Source organism: Sinocyclocheilus grahami, unplaced genomic scaffold (genome assembly GCF_001515645.1).
Source record: "Sinocyclocheilus grahami isolate Dianchi unplaced genomic scaffold, SAMN03320097.WGS_v1.1 scaffold225.1, whole genome shotgun sequence".
Lineage (NCBI taxonomy): Eukaryota > Metazoa > Chordata > Actinopteri > Cypriniformes > Cyprinidae > Sinocyclocheilus > Sinocyclocheilus grahami.
This window is the reverse complement of record NW_015505404.1, coordinates 406,087-421,434: the sequence shown is the minus strand read 5'-3', so window position 1 is coordinate 421,434 and position 15,348 is coordinate 406,087. Positions and strand designations below refer to the sequence as shown.

The window sequence follows — 15,348 nt, the reverse complement described above, 5'->3', positions numbered from 1 at the left end:
AGTGGAGATCGCTAAACTGCAAGCTAAAACCGGTGTTTTCAGAAAGCAAGCGCGTTTATCCACGATGGAGAGAGAGCGCGTGCACATGGTTGCCAGGTTGACAAAGATAAGTAGCACATTTAGCAGATATTTCCGTATTGCGCAAGTGTAAAGCTCTGTTTTGGGGATTACGTCTCTTTATATCAGGCAACCCCGTTGTGTTCCTCTGCGGCCAGATTAAACCTTGTTGTAGCCTATATATGCTCTATTCATTCTTTTTTTTTAGAAACCTCGCACTTTTCTACTCCATTTTAAACGTTGTAAAATTTTAAACAAATTAAGTAGTCCAGTACTGCACACGTGCCACAATATCGATACAGGGCCAGCTGTATCGATACTCTTATCGTCAAATCTCTGTGACGATACATCGTCGTATCGATATTTTGAACACAGCACTAGTGACTACATGGTAAAAAATTATTTTTCATTGAAAGTTTTTTTTCTCCAATGTTTTACAATACTATAAATCATGAATCTGTTAATTTACAAGGGGCCTTTAAAACCCGTTTAATTTTTTCACAAATTCATTTATTTTTTCCATTTAAATTTTTCTGGATTCGGTTTTTTTCTGTTTTCATTTTTCTACACTCTGTTTTAATTGTTAAATTTTATTTTAGCAATCAAAAAACATGTCTAATTAATTGAAATCATGAAACTTACACAATTTAACAGCACTTTATTAAAAGTTAAACAAAAATAAAATTTTTAAGGCCTAATGAAATATGTTTTATTTATTTTTTCTCAACTTTAGTTCCCCTTCAGGAACTCGAGCTGCGTTGAGAAACGCTTTGGGAACGCCCCTGCGTGACCGCGTTCTGAAGTACGTGTAAAATCAGTCCAATGGAGCAGCGAGACGTCACAAGTGGAATGACGTGAGCAACCAGGAAGTATAAAAGCGCATCCAGCAGAGCGCAAGTTAGCTTCTGCTCATCAGTAGCGCTCTGTGTATGTGTCAGTCCTATTTACTGTTGTCTGGCAGTCCACAAGCATTCAAAAAATGTCAAAGTCGAAATCTATGGCGAGCGAACGGCATTACAGACGTTGTGTTCCTCCCTGCCCACGATATCTGGCAGCGGGGGATACACACGATCTGTGTGTTATTTGTTTAGGAGCATGCACGGTCAGCTTTCGAGGGGGCTGATTGTCATGACTGCGAGTTGCTCTCGCTGCGTGTGCTCCGCTCTCGCGTGGCCGTGTTTGATGAGAGCGGCCAGGCTCGCGATCCCACTGTTGCCTAGGCACAGCGTAGACTGTTGTCGTGGGGATCGCAGGTGGATTTAGCGGAGGGATACCAGACGATCGACCGATCAGGTGGGGGGCACCATTCTTCACCCCCACCCGGAGTTGTGGAAGCTGTGGGCGTGGCCCCTGAGGGTGCACAGCTCCTAGCATCTGGTCTCTCAACTGAAGTTGTTGAGACTATACTCCAGTCCAGAGCTCCCGCCACTAGGAAACGGTACGCCTTGAAGTGGAAGCTTTTCACTTCATGGTGCGAACAGCGACTGCAAGACCCTGTCAACTGCCCAATTGGTACAGTTCTGGAGTTTCTGCAGAAGCTAAATCTATGGTCGAGCGAACGGCATTACAGACGTTGTGTTCCTCCCTGCCCACGATATCTGGCAGCGGGGGATACACACGATCTGTGTGTTATTTGTTTAGGAGCATGCACGGTCAGCTTTCGAGGGGGCTGATTGTCATGACTGCGAGTTGCTCTCGCTGCGTGTGCTCCGCTCTCGCGTGGCCGTGTTTGATGAGAGCGGCCAGGCTCGCGATCCCACTGTTGCCTAGGCACAGCGTAGACTGTTGTCGTGGGGATCGCAGGTGGATTTAGCGGAGGGATACCAGACGATCGACCGATCAGGTGGGGGGCACCATTCTTCACCCCCACCCGGAGTTGTGGAAGCTGTGGGCGTGGCCCCTGAGGGTCATCTCTAATTTTTACCAAATTCTGTGTTTTCCATTAATTTTCTGGATTCCATTTTAATGGTTTCATTAAATTATAATACTCAAAAGCATCTCTAAATAATTGATTTTATAAAAAATATATTATATATCTTTCTAAAAAATTAATTCTGGTATATAATTTTCCTGGTAAATATTCCTTAAAAGCAATGCTTTAATAATTAATGCATTCATTTTATTATTTGTAGTAGTAGTACTATCATTAACTTTAAGAAATGCATCTGGGCTCTCAACTGAAGTTGTTGAGACTATACTCCAGTCCAGAGCTCCCGCCACTAGGAAACGGTACGCCTTGAAGTGGAAGCTTTTCACTTCATGGTGCGAACAGCGACTGCAAGACCCTGTCAACTGCCCAATTGGTACAGTTCTGGAGTTTCTGCAGGAGCGATTCTCCACATATATCGTGATATAAATTTTGGCCATATCGTCCAGCCCTAGTTGGAATTGTCTTGCATAACAAAGCTTTTACTGTCTAACATTAATTCACATCAGTACACATTACACAATACAATACACACAAAAAAAGCATGTTAATACACATCCATCTGCAGTGCAAATACTTAAGTACTTTCCATTCCTCAGAATCCTGCTGCCTACTTAGACCCCCTATTCTGATTTCAGTGACATTCTGCATTAGGATATAGTAAATTGCATTCTTATGACTTGATTCCATGATTCCATCCGCGTTTTCTGCATCGTGGAAATCATAGGGCCCTAATTTACTAATTTACTCACCCTCAGGCCATCCAAGATGTAGGTGACTTTCTTTCTTCAGTAGAACAGATTTTTAGCTGAAACCGGTCCTTGGTGATTCATAAAATGCAGGTCAGCGGCTACTGGCACTTGAGAGTCAAAAAAGCATATACAAGCAATACAAAATTAATACCCATGGCTACTGAGGATATATTAAGGTCTTATGAACCAAAACGATAGTCTGTGCAAGAAACTGTACATATTTATTATTTCATGTTTAATTCATTGTGTTACGTAATGATTATTATTTTTACTAAATTACTAAATTTACTAAATTTAAATACTAAATTTACTAGCAATTTCTGAGTGAACATTTTATTTTTTCTCTTTTTCATAAATTTTCCTCTTGGCATTTGAATGTGATTGTTTTTTTTTTGCATTTGTGCAAACTTTCTTAAAGCCTTTTTCTTTATCCTAAGTTTTATTGTTTCAGAAGTACAAGTTGTCAGGCAGTGGCGGTATGGATTTTTTTTAGCATGCGGATGTAAAGCCATCAGCAGAGAAGTCAGCAGTAGCGATAACTCTCTTGCTCAGAATGCAGAGTCAGTGGAACAACAGCACGCCTCCACTGTAAGCCACAACAACTCCTCAAATGGCTTATAAATAAAGCATTATATTTATCTTCTGCCCCCCTCACATCCTCTTTCGCTTGTTGTTATCAGTCTGAAGGCAGGCACTGGAGGAAATGAAGGTCTTATTGGCTGACCATTAATCAGCTGCTGTAGAAGGAGAGGTTGTTAGGAGATGGCTGTCAAGAGGGACGTGATGTCAAATTAATTTGTGAATTTTGACAGTCATAATCCTGTTTGGTTGTTGTCTAGATCAGAGAAAACAGACCAATCATAGATGTTTTCAAATTTCATTGGGGATCCTGAAACTCACTACAGTCAGTGTGTGTGTGTGTGTGTGTGTGTGTGTGTGATATTCCACCTGGTGTTCATGTGTGTCGGTCCAGATGTCTCTTATTGTGACTCATCGTAGGATCATCATAAGCACCTTTTGGACATGACTTTGTAGCCTCTACATCTGGCATTACCTTATGGTGAGGTACTTACCATAAGCCACAATGCCTTTAGTCGTTTGTTAGTGTCCAGTAGCTGTATACAATTATTGTAACTAACTAGCATAACTGCTTTTAATGAATTTCAATGTTTGTTTTTTTTGGTGTTTTGCTCAATTATTGATGAAGATATTAAAATGTCAGAATTATTTTGATGATTCTTTTTTTTGTGATTTCACACTAGAGGATAAAACGTCTGTTTTTGGCAATTAAAAAACAATTGGTTGAAATTGCACTTAAACTCAAAATTAAACATTGATTTGGATAAAATAATGGCAGCGGCTATTTGCACTAAGTGTAAATAGTGATAGAGGCTATTTACATTAAGTGCAAATAGCAATAGATGCTATTTACACTGTTAAAATAGCAGTTTTTTCTGCTATTTATACTACTTTATTCAGATACCCTACCCGATACTTTATTTTCAATTTTATTGAAAATAAATGCCTTTTTAGTGTAAATAGCCTCTGCCAACTAGGTTAGTGTAAATAGACACTCCGTAAAATAATTATATCTGAATAAGAAAAACATATGTCACATTATGTTGTTTCATTTTTTTCTCTATCACAAATTATAAAGCTCTGAAAAAGGTTAATTTTATGAAAGGTTATAAAGTACTGTATGTGATGTTCTTCATGGTTGAATTTGCATTTTCACAATCACAGTGTACAGTTAATGGTACATCCTGAAATGATCAGAGCTGAAGTCAGCTATAGTCAGATTGCACATGATCTGTTCCCTCATGTGATTTTCCTTTCTGTCTATTGCCCTGGCGTCACCATAACAGATGGAGTATCACTATAGTGATGTCATGCTGTGGTACACCGATAAACCCCATTTAAGCTCTCCTTATCCACGATGTGATATGAGTATAAACAAATTGCGTGAGGAAATTAATAATCAGTCACCTTAAGATATGGTTCAGTCTGCTGACCTACTGCCTGAGAGAGAGTTATATTATATATATATATTAGCTCTGAAAATGAGAGTATTGCTAGTGTATATTTATATCACAGTCAGTAATTCATCAAGATGCTTGTGCTAATAGGTGCTTACTAGTGCTGGGTCTCGATTCAGATGTCCCGATTCGATTTCGATTCGCAAGCTTTCGATTCGATTCTCGATTTTTTTGATTACATTCAGTGAATACAGTTTTAATAGAAATGCTATTGATATATCTAAAAAATGAACAGTAAACATCAGTTTACAAATGGTGAATTAATAAAAAGAAATTAACCACATGCCTGTATTTTAAACCTATTCTTTTTTTTGTATAGGGTCCTTTTTTTTAACAATAATAGGGCCCTATAAAATGTTCTTAATTTTTCTGGTAATCAGATGAAGGCATAAAACATTAATTTAATTTATCCTAATCAAATGAAAATTAAACCCTTTTATTTTTTGGCAAACAAAGTGCTGCACAACAGAGGTTTACTGTTAAAATTAAAAAGAAAACAGATGTGATTATTCCTTTAAAAATAAAGATTTATTAATATTTATTAGCAGTAGTAGCATTGAGTCTTAAGACTGCTAAATAGTAATATATTCTGACAGTAGAACATTAAACTAAACTTTTATTTTGACGGGTTGCCGTGAAGAACTTGCAGCTTCTCAAATGAAACAGTAAATGCTAATGAAGTGACTCTCAGAGCAGCTTGAGATGACATTGGTGTTCATATCATCATATAGTGAGACGGCAGAAGCTGAAAACACTGCGAGCGTCATCCGCGCTTTAGTATGTGTGTAGTAAACAAAACAGTGCGCTGCACCATCCGCCATTCATTCATTGTGGAAATCATGGCGCCTTATGCGTGATATCAGATGCTTCCGCAGATTTATAGTATTACTATAGCATTTCACCTGAACATTGCGAATTGCGCGTATGGCAATGATAAGCGCTGAATGAATGACAGGATTTCTGTTCTAACATCGCGCAAGATAAATAAGGGTGACATCTAGTGGAGAAGACTAATGATACGATTCACGTTAATCAGATCTTGTTTTAAACGTGTGCTGAAATAAATACTGGAAAAGATCGATTCGTGGCTTTTGAGAATTGATATTGAATCGACGTCATTTTAAAAAACGATTAATCGGAAAATGTTTTTTTTTTGCCCAGCCCTAGTGCTTACAAGGGCTGAGTAATGGTAACCTTGAGATAATATAGTATATCGTATATGTTATCGATGAAACGTTTAAAGTCGGTAAGATTTTCTTTTTGAAATAATTTTTTTTTTATTCAGCAAGAATGCTTGATCAAAAATGACAGTAAATGCATTTATAAGGTTAAAAAACAGTAATGTTTCCAATAAATGCTGATGTTTTGAAGAGTATATTAATTAATGAATCCTAAAAATGTGTCAGGGTTTCACAGAATAAAATACATTTTAAAATGTATAAACATTTTTTTGATCAAATAAACGCAGCCTTGGTAAGCATAAGATATTTCTTGTCCTATGTAAAATAACTAAGGATGAAAGATGTTAATAATTTTCATTTATATTCAGCAATAAAAGCAGTGTTTACCTAAATATATCTAACACACATACTTAGTCTACACCTCAAATTTGCACATAATATACCTGTACATACAAAACTGTCTATTGTAATATACCTGCACATACAATTGTCAATTTATATATTGTTATTCCTTATTTACTTGTTCTATTTTTTTATTTTTTATTATCTGTGTTTTTGTTCTGTCGCTGTCATTCTGTTGCACTGCGGAAGCTGCTGTCATGAAAAAAAATTCCTCGTATGTGAAAACATACCTGGCAATAAAGCTCATTCTGATTCTGAATATGTTTCTACATTTTAATATTTAACAAATGAATAGCTGAATCAATTCACAGATTGTAATGCCTACTGAAGTTTAAAGTATTGCAACCTTAATGTTCTCAATGGTAAGTAGTGCTTTAAAATCATTGCAATACTCTTTAATTATATAAAGTGTAATTTATTTAAATAAAAAATGTCATGACATGCGTTGGCCTACACAAATTATCGTCCATGCCTAGTGCATACAGTATTTTTTGTGTGAATTTTGTATGTTTGTTCTGAACATTGATGTGTGTGTCTCTTTATGTCTGACCTTGCGTGATCTAATTGTTAGATAAATATTCAAACACAGACAGACATTCAAACAGACAAGTGTTGTGACGACTTCATAGCAGCTTTTTAGTTACTGCTGAGTGAGTGATATGACCTCTAGACTGGCGTCTCTTGACAGCGTGTGACAGGCTGCTAATCGCAACAGCAATTTCTATAGAACCACAGCCAAATTAGCATGAACTGCTCCTTCACCTTTAATGACATATATGAATGACAATTAAAGAAATATGAACACCGACTTCCATGGCAACAAGCAGAGGAATTTGAGGTAAACTGCTTATTAGGAGTGTATATGAGGAAAGTATGATGTCTAGGTTTACTTCACAAAAACCAGTAATGCAAGCTGCCTGTCTCAAGCATTTCCCCTTACTCATATTCTCATTTGAACATCACAAACATGTTTGTTTTGACCTGCCATTTCAGCCATGTAATAATAATGTGTTATATGAAGTTGCTCTATATGCTGAGCGTCGTCTGTTGTCTTTGATGAGCTGTGCTGCTGTCATCTCTTATCAAGATGAAATTCTTGATCAAGGCAAACTGAAATTAAATTTCACAACTTATGTCATACAGGCTAAGTCTAAAACATTGTGCCATGTTTTAAAGAATAACCGTTACTGTGAGTCACAATGCATAATATGGCATTATGTTATTAAATATTTGACAGCCTACATGGATTAAGCAAGTCCACATGATGACAAGTCTGGATGTAAAAAGTTATTTGAATAGAAATGGTTCTTTTAAAGATGACATGAAATGGAAATCACATTGGCATGAATTTCTTTTTCTAAATGCATGTTATTGATCTTATCGTGAATGATTAATTTTTTCAATATTTTTTGACCTCGTAAAGGTTTTAAATCAGTCTTCAACAGACTTCTCTCTTGTTATGTATGCTGGACCAATCATTTTAGTCTGCTGGATAGGACCAAGTCCCCACTTTAGTTTTTTTAAAATTTCTTTTCAATAATTACCGGATGTACATCACAATATCAGAAAGATCTGTTGCTGCATCCATTACATTGTGATTTTAAAAGTTTGTCATTATAGAATCAGACCTTCAGTTTTGGGGGCAAATACAGTAGGTGCGTTTCCATTACAGATTTGAGCAAATGTTTTGTGATATTTTATAAATGTCGATTAAAAACTATTGCGAAATGTTATGCGACTAAAGCGTAATTTTTTCCTCTCGTGATAAGTCATGGCGATGAATATTGGTAGGTTTACGTATATCGCGACACTGCACTAGCCATTATTTTTAATTGAAGGAGATGTATACATGTATCTTTAGCAAAGCAGCATAGAGAGCCGCTTCTGTGCCGCGGTGCAGTTGGTTTAAACACAAGCATTGACTAGAGTAGCTGTGTTGAAGCCGTAATGCGCTGCAGACATGTGCAGTGTAAATAAGGGATTATACATCCAAGCATGGGCGGCATTTGACTCATGGGGGCAAGAAAAAAAAATTATATATATATGTATAAAAATGAAATAAATAAAAGCAAAACATTTTTTTTCTGATGTAAGCTTCAAAACAATGCCCTACCTTATTGCACCACATCAAAGCAGTCAATCCAACACAGTCAAGCATAACTTAAAGAGGTTGCCACCGTTTAGTAAACTGTGGACTAGCTTTGGCTCTTCCTGTTGACTTGAATGGTGATGCTTCCCGTTTGTCAGTTGATGGCCTTTCATTTTTAACCAGAAATGTGCACGCTGCTTTTCTGACGTTCACTGAAGTTTTCTGTGTCTCTTTCCCGTATCACTTGGAATGTTTTCGTTTTGAATCATTGTTACCAAAGGCGAGACACTTGAGGAAAAAATAAATGTTCAGTTGTGGGACTCGGGATGCGCGCTGTCTGTGGAGGTTTGGCCAGGACCGGTTCCAGAATTAAATCAACATATTTTATGTACCGTCCATTGCCAATCACTGCTATTTCGAGAGTGAATCCTGCAGAAACTGAGGGTCTGAAAAACAAAAGTTTCATACAAATTCTGAATGGATTATACCCAAGAAATTGTGCAAAGCGTGCTCCCTTTATCACTAAAAAGCGTCACTCATCTTCGTTCATCGCGATCTTACAAAGTTCCGTTATAATCAATGAAGCTCTCTAAACTGCACAATGAATCTCTTATTTACATCGCGCCTGCACTTAGTCATGAAATAATTTACGAGCGTGCAAAACTGCATTTAAAAACTGCGGTGCTTTCAGTGGTGAGTGAATTCGGACAAATCATTTCTGATTGGCCATTGCGTTCAAGAAATCAACATATGTCTGTGATTGGTTACATTGCTCAATGCTGCAAAAACACGTTGAGGGTATTTAGCACTTGACTAAGCGCTCCAGTTGCAGCGGGGCCGACATCAGTGATTCCATGACTAACAATTTGGGGGGGAGGGGGGCAATTGCCCCTTGGAGGTTATATAACAATAAAGAATGATCTTTAATGAAGAAAAAATGTTTACATTGCAGTTTTGCAATGTATTCCTTTTTCAAATTGCCTGAAAAACCATCTCATGAGAGCATAAAAACTTTTATGCAATATATGGGTTTTTGCGAAATTGACATTTTCAATTCGCAATTTCAATTTGTGCAGTTTGAAGGGTAGGGGAAATGCAGCTAGTTAAATTTAATTTTGTCTTTATCTTTTCATTAGTGATCTGAACTTGTTTGTATAATTTTATAATATAGGACTGATGCCTATAGAACAGTTTTAGAATAGGACTAACACCGTAGATTTGTGGTCACATGATGGAGATTAAAGTTACAAATTACTTTAATTAATGATTGTTCATGCTCTATGCTACTGCTTTTATCTTTGATTGAACAGTCATATATCTAACTTTGAACGGAAACTTGTAGAATAGTAATTTTAGTAGGTTAAAAAAAAGTATAAATGGATTTGTACTGCTGTGGGAATTGAACCTGTTCTAGTGACCGAACTGATTTGACTGACATGATGTTTCCACACAATGTTGTCTTTGATACTCAGTAGCCAAAGGCAACTCTACTGCTGTGTTTCATTTAGATAGTGATCAGATTTACCGTATGGAGCATGAATCCGGAAAGTGGGAATTACCCAGAATCTGTGACTGAACACTGATAAGAGTCTTGAAATTAAGACCAGTAAGCTTAAGTTAAATTGAATTTGAAAATAATCCTATTAAAATCAAAATTATGAATCTTATGAAAAATGTAATTTGTACATTCTTAGGGTTTCAATTAGAGATGCACCAATCGATCGGCCAGGGATCGGAATCGGCCGATTTTCCTCATGATCGGCCCGGATCGGTGATCGGTCAGTCAGTCTCACTTCTTTCCGATTTCAAGCCGATCCGTTTTGTTACCAGCGGCACAGGCAATAACATCAGCCACACATTCTCACTCTCATCTCTCTGACGACCCCTTCTCTCTCACACACGTCTCATTTGCTCCAGTTAAATAGTGCTTGTCTTGCGCATTATAGTCATTCCCGCAGGTATCGCGCTTATACCAAAAGCGCGCACACCACCACTGATCTATATTAGTGGATCGCACAAGCCGCGCTCAGTCTTTAATAGTAAGCATTAATCTGTATTTAATTTTTACAATGAAGACTGCAGAAATTAATCAAATGTAAAAAAAACACACTGGATGTGTTATTTTACATTTGATTACTTTAATTTCTGTATTATTTCTTACCTGAATAAAAACTTACTTAACCTGAAAAACTTAATTTCATAGCTCTCTTTATTCTATTGCATTTATTTGTGCTGTTGTTTGCAATTTTTTTATTTGTTCTTATTTTATTACTGACTTTTTACTTGTGTTTTTTTTTTTATGAAAATAAAACTGTGTTGAAGAAAAGTAGATTTTTGTTTGTATATGCTATCAATTATAGTTCTTAGAAAGAAAATCGGAATCTGCAAAAATCGGTATCGGCAGATCACAGTAACAAAAAATCGGAAATCGGAATCGGCCAAGAAAATTGCATAACCTGAGGCTACATCAAGCTTGACATCTTTTGAAAGATGTTCCACCACTGTTCAAGTCAGTGTTTCATGCTATTCATATACAGAGTGACCACATTATGTAAATATAACAGGATTAGATTCATTATTAACAGTTTGGAAGCTGGATACTTCTGGAGTGGGTATGCACTGGGTGTTTATCATTAAGAAACAAAGTACAGGCCCTTTGCTGGAAAAGGGAGAGGCAGGAAGAGTGTGATGTCAGACGGAAGTGAACAGGAAACAGAACGAGGGGGAAGAGTGGGCTGTGTAGAGGGCGATGGCTTTCCCATTTCCTGGCAGCTTTTCTCTTTCTCTTTCTGCCAGTGCTGTGAGTATGAGTAGAGGATGAAGACCACCACAGCTGGAACTGTGATTGTTCTTTCTACTACTCATTTGCTTTGAAGAGGCTTAAGAAAAAACAGAGGAATACGTCTTGTTTTTTTCAGCATTCATCAGAAGACGACATTGCAACATGTACAGTGGATATGGAGGTACTCTTGAGATTTATGAATAACAGTTTTGTGAGATATCTAGGTATTTGAGGTATTTTGTCGTCTAATATTGATGAGCTACATCTTGAATGTTGGTGTTCATGTTGTAAAGGGTGTTGAGGTATGGGTATGTGTACAGTCAGGTGTGTTGCGAATGGAATATTTTGGATGTTTATTGAATGAATTTTCTCTGTTTATTTTGTAGAATGATGTAGAAAGGTTTCCTTTTCTCAAAGTTGAAAATCACCAACATTGGCTTGGCTAAATTTAGTTTTGACTCGCCAAGGACGCTGGCAGCCATAGCTAAAGTACATAAGAAGTTATAACGTGTCACAAAAGTTGTTTCCTATTAGATTCTTTTCCGCAAAATTCAGCTGAAAAGTGGTATGAAATTTGACACATTTTCTTCCCAGTTCTGTGGTCAGCTGTAGTGAAGTGAAAGTAATCTGAAAAGATACATGATATAGTTCCTCAAATCAGGAGCTGTGTATGTTTTCACAGGCCTGGGTTAGTTGGGAGGGGAATGAATGGTGGATTTGTGGTTTTTGTCATTGTCCAGCATTGTTTCTGTCCAGATGTCCAGATGGGTTTTGTGGTGGGACCATTGTCATTCTGGGACAGACGTCCCACTGGGTTCCCATGTGATGCTTCTATTGAAGTGAGAGAGAGTGGACACTCAAAGTGTGTTTACTTTGGGCTACAGTTCAGCCTGGCACCTCGGGGTCATCTAGAACAAACACACAGGGAGGTCCTTAAGTTTAGCTGATCCTACGGGCCTATACCTCTGGTTTACTTAAGGCCTGCTAAAGCAGAAGCTGTAAAAACTCATTCAGATGATCCTCACAATTCCAGAGCACAGGCCTGGCCAAATGTTGCAGAGAACTGTTGAAAGAAATGGCTTATTATTAATGATATCTCTTAACTTTTGAGCTAATCCAAAGATTTGCAGTTGGAGAGGGAGGAAGAGGGAAACCGAGCCAGTTTCTTGTTTCAGGCCTTCGCTCAGAGAATGGAAGGAAGGATACACCATGTGGGGCAAATGTTAAGAGCTAAGGGATTTCAAAAAGCCACATGGCTATTATTAACTCTCAAGGTGCTTGTTGTCACATCCTGGTATTGAAGAAAGATTTCCACAGCAGCATTTCATTACAAAATAATTAATTGATGATAGTGATAGACCGATATATCAACCCGGCCAAAAATGTTCAGATGATAATAATTTAAAATATAAATAGTATGTTTTATATATAATGTATTTTTAAAATAATATTTATTGGCAGGAAATTGCATTTGTTCTTATTTAAAACATTCAATACTTAAAATGGTGCTAATTAGATAACCACTAGTGATGCACCAACATTTTGGCGTCTGAAAATGTATTTTCCGTTTCGTCCAAAATGTAAATCATAGAGCTAGACAATATAGATTTTTTGTTTTTGATCGATCTTCAGTTCAACCAAGAACCAAGATCTTTTTTTATATTGATACATGATGCGCAAACAAAACATCTCTAAACATTATTTGCAGTGGGCCTACCATCCAATAATCACAATAAGCTTTGTGTATATTACTTTTGATATGAAACTAAGCTCTGAGCTTTCAAATTCGGTCAATTTTATAACAAAAATCAAACTATACATTTTGACGCTCTTTAATAAGATGTGAACCGATCAACTTGTCTACTAGCTACAGCATGAAGTAAACATGAAGAAACGTATCATATCATAAAAAAAATGTATACAAAAATGTATCATGTCTCATGTAATCACTTGATGTTTCAACTGCAAAAAGATGTCCATAGAACAGCTTGTAAACAATATGTCACGTAACATTACATTTGCCTTTCAATGTCCATAAACTTTTTAGTAGTCGGCTAAAAAATAACTCTACAGAAGAGAATTGTGTTAAACATACGGACTATATTACTTTCATTTTGGTGCATCACTATTAATAACATTAGCTATTATAGGCCTATTGAATATATTGTTATATTGTTATATTATTATATGAATCATTTGCACCTTTTTATTTTTATTTTTTTTTCAAATTGTAGGTCATTTTACAGGGGCAGACTGTCAAGTGGGATTGGAAAGTTGTAGGATTGACCTCAGATATCACATTGTGATGTTTTAGGAACCATCTGACGCTCTTTGCTTGTTCCCAGAGAGTTTTTTTTGGACACAACTTTAGGTTTCTTCCCCTCTGACTGTGAACCCTACTAGTGTTTGTTTGACAGACACCAGGCCCTGGTAATCTCTGATATGATTGGAATGTGTCCGAGACACAGAGGCTACCGGCTCCAACATAATGAATGTGCTATCATCATGACTCCCTCAGGGAGAAAGCACTGGCAAGCTTGCTTTTATTTCACAGGTGCTCACCCCAACCACTCGAAATGTGTGGATGGAGCTCAAAAACCATAGAGCTTGAAGAACAGTATGCATTAATAAAATGTAGACTGGTAAATCATCACACTAATTTGGGTTGGTTGACAGTTGTCTAATGGTTGGATTCCAGTTGGTTTGTGTTAGGGGTGCGCCGATCCGATATTCAGTATCGGTATCGCTCCGATACTGGCATTTTCTGCTGGATCGGGGTAACGGTCAGATGAGACTGATCCAAATCCGATATAGTGCGTATACTATTCTGTGTTATTCTTAAGCCCCACGATAGCCACAAAAACATGATAAAGCACCATAAAGTTTTCGTGCATTATATTTCACGTGTTCTGAAGCTTTTCCAAAGTTTAATGTGAGGTACAAATTAATATTTAAGTCAAGTTCACGTAAACTCTTCTCTTCGCAGCAGCTGTCTGTCATCCTCCATTCAGCATTCAAACTGTGTGTCACGTTCGGTTATGACAGTCAAGACGATGAAACTCTCTCCAAGATGATTAAATGTTCCTAATGTTATACTTGATCTGTAAATAAAGATAAATGGTTTTGCATAAAAGGAAATTATATTTGGCAACAATACAAAGAGCAATGTGTAGGCCTACCAGTAGGGATGCGCCGATCCGATATTCATATCGGGTATCGGCTCCAATCGTGCCATTTTTCTCGGATCGGGAATCAGTCAGAGAGAGCCGATCCAAAACCGAGATTTTTTTTTTTTTTTGGTGCGAATTGTTCTGTGTTACTTCTGAAGCCATATGATAGCTTAATGTGAATTATACTTGATTTGTAAATACATGTCTATGATTTTGCAAAAAGGACTTTATCTTCTTGCCGGAGTTTAATGTTGTTTTATTACTTGCTACCGGGTGTCTGTGAGAACAAAACACGGGCGTAGAAAAGACTATAAATTGTTTTTAACGTGCACAGTAACTGAAATTTAAAACTGTTCAAAGAAAGGCTCAATAACTGTTGCACAGATATAATACACTACGCATCAATTTCTCTTCCCTTTTTTAACACGAAGTGGCTTCGTGCTCATAGACTGTCAACCCTCTACATTGCGAGTAAATCACTCGCATATGCGACTAAATCTTCACTCTGGTCGACTAAATGATGTCTGTCTAATATTAGCCAATGGCTAATAAATTCTCAGATTTTACTCGCCAGTGTGTGAGTTGGAGGCTGAGTATATGATTAGCAGAGATATATTTTCACTCACAGAACACTCTGTGACTGAGCGCTTCAGAGTTTCACTCTCCGTCAAGCGATCTGAGATATTTTTCAGTTCATTTGAATGGATGCGCAGCACACCTGTGTTTGTGTATTTGGCAGAACGTAAAATCTAGTGTGAAGGCACACGACTCGCCGTCGCTTTCTCTCACACACGCAAAGAATGAGAGTCTTACAGCATGCAGAATTCATGCGCTACATGTAAACAATATACTTTGTTGTACTTTCCTGTAAAAATAGCGGAGTTCCTTTGGAATTCTTCAGCTTTTAAGAACTGCCGGGTTTTCCTGTAGTAGGTGGAACTAATGCGCAAAC

The 15,348-nt window shown here is 37.3% G+C and overlaps 1 protein-coding gene across 3 annotated transcripts in view; it reads left to right on the top strand.

Annotated features, from left to right (window-relative positions):
- ripor1 (RHO family interacting cell polarization regulator 1) overlaps positions 1 to 15,348 on the top strand; it is a 74,769-nt gene that overhangs the window by 21,635 nt on the left and 37,786 nt on the right. For 2 of the 3 annotated variants that reach the window (XM_016287778.1, XM_016287775.1), the window contains exon 1: positions 11,268 to 11,407. The exons of the other annotated variant lie outside the window; for it this stretch is intronic. In XM_016287778.1, the coding sequence (XP_016143264.1) occupies positions 11,389 to 11,407 (19 nt within the window). In that variant the 5' untranslated portion in view covers positions 11,268 to 11,388. Of the gene's footprint in view, positions 1 to 11,267; positions 11,408 to 15,348 lie in introns of those variants that run through there. 3 annotated transcript variants of the gene reach the window in all.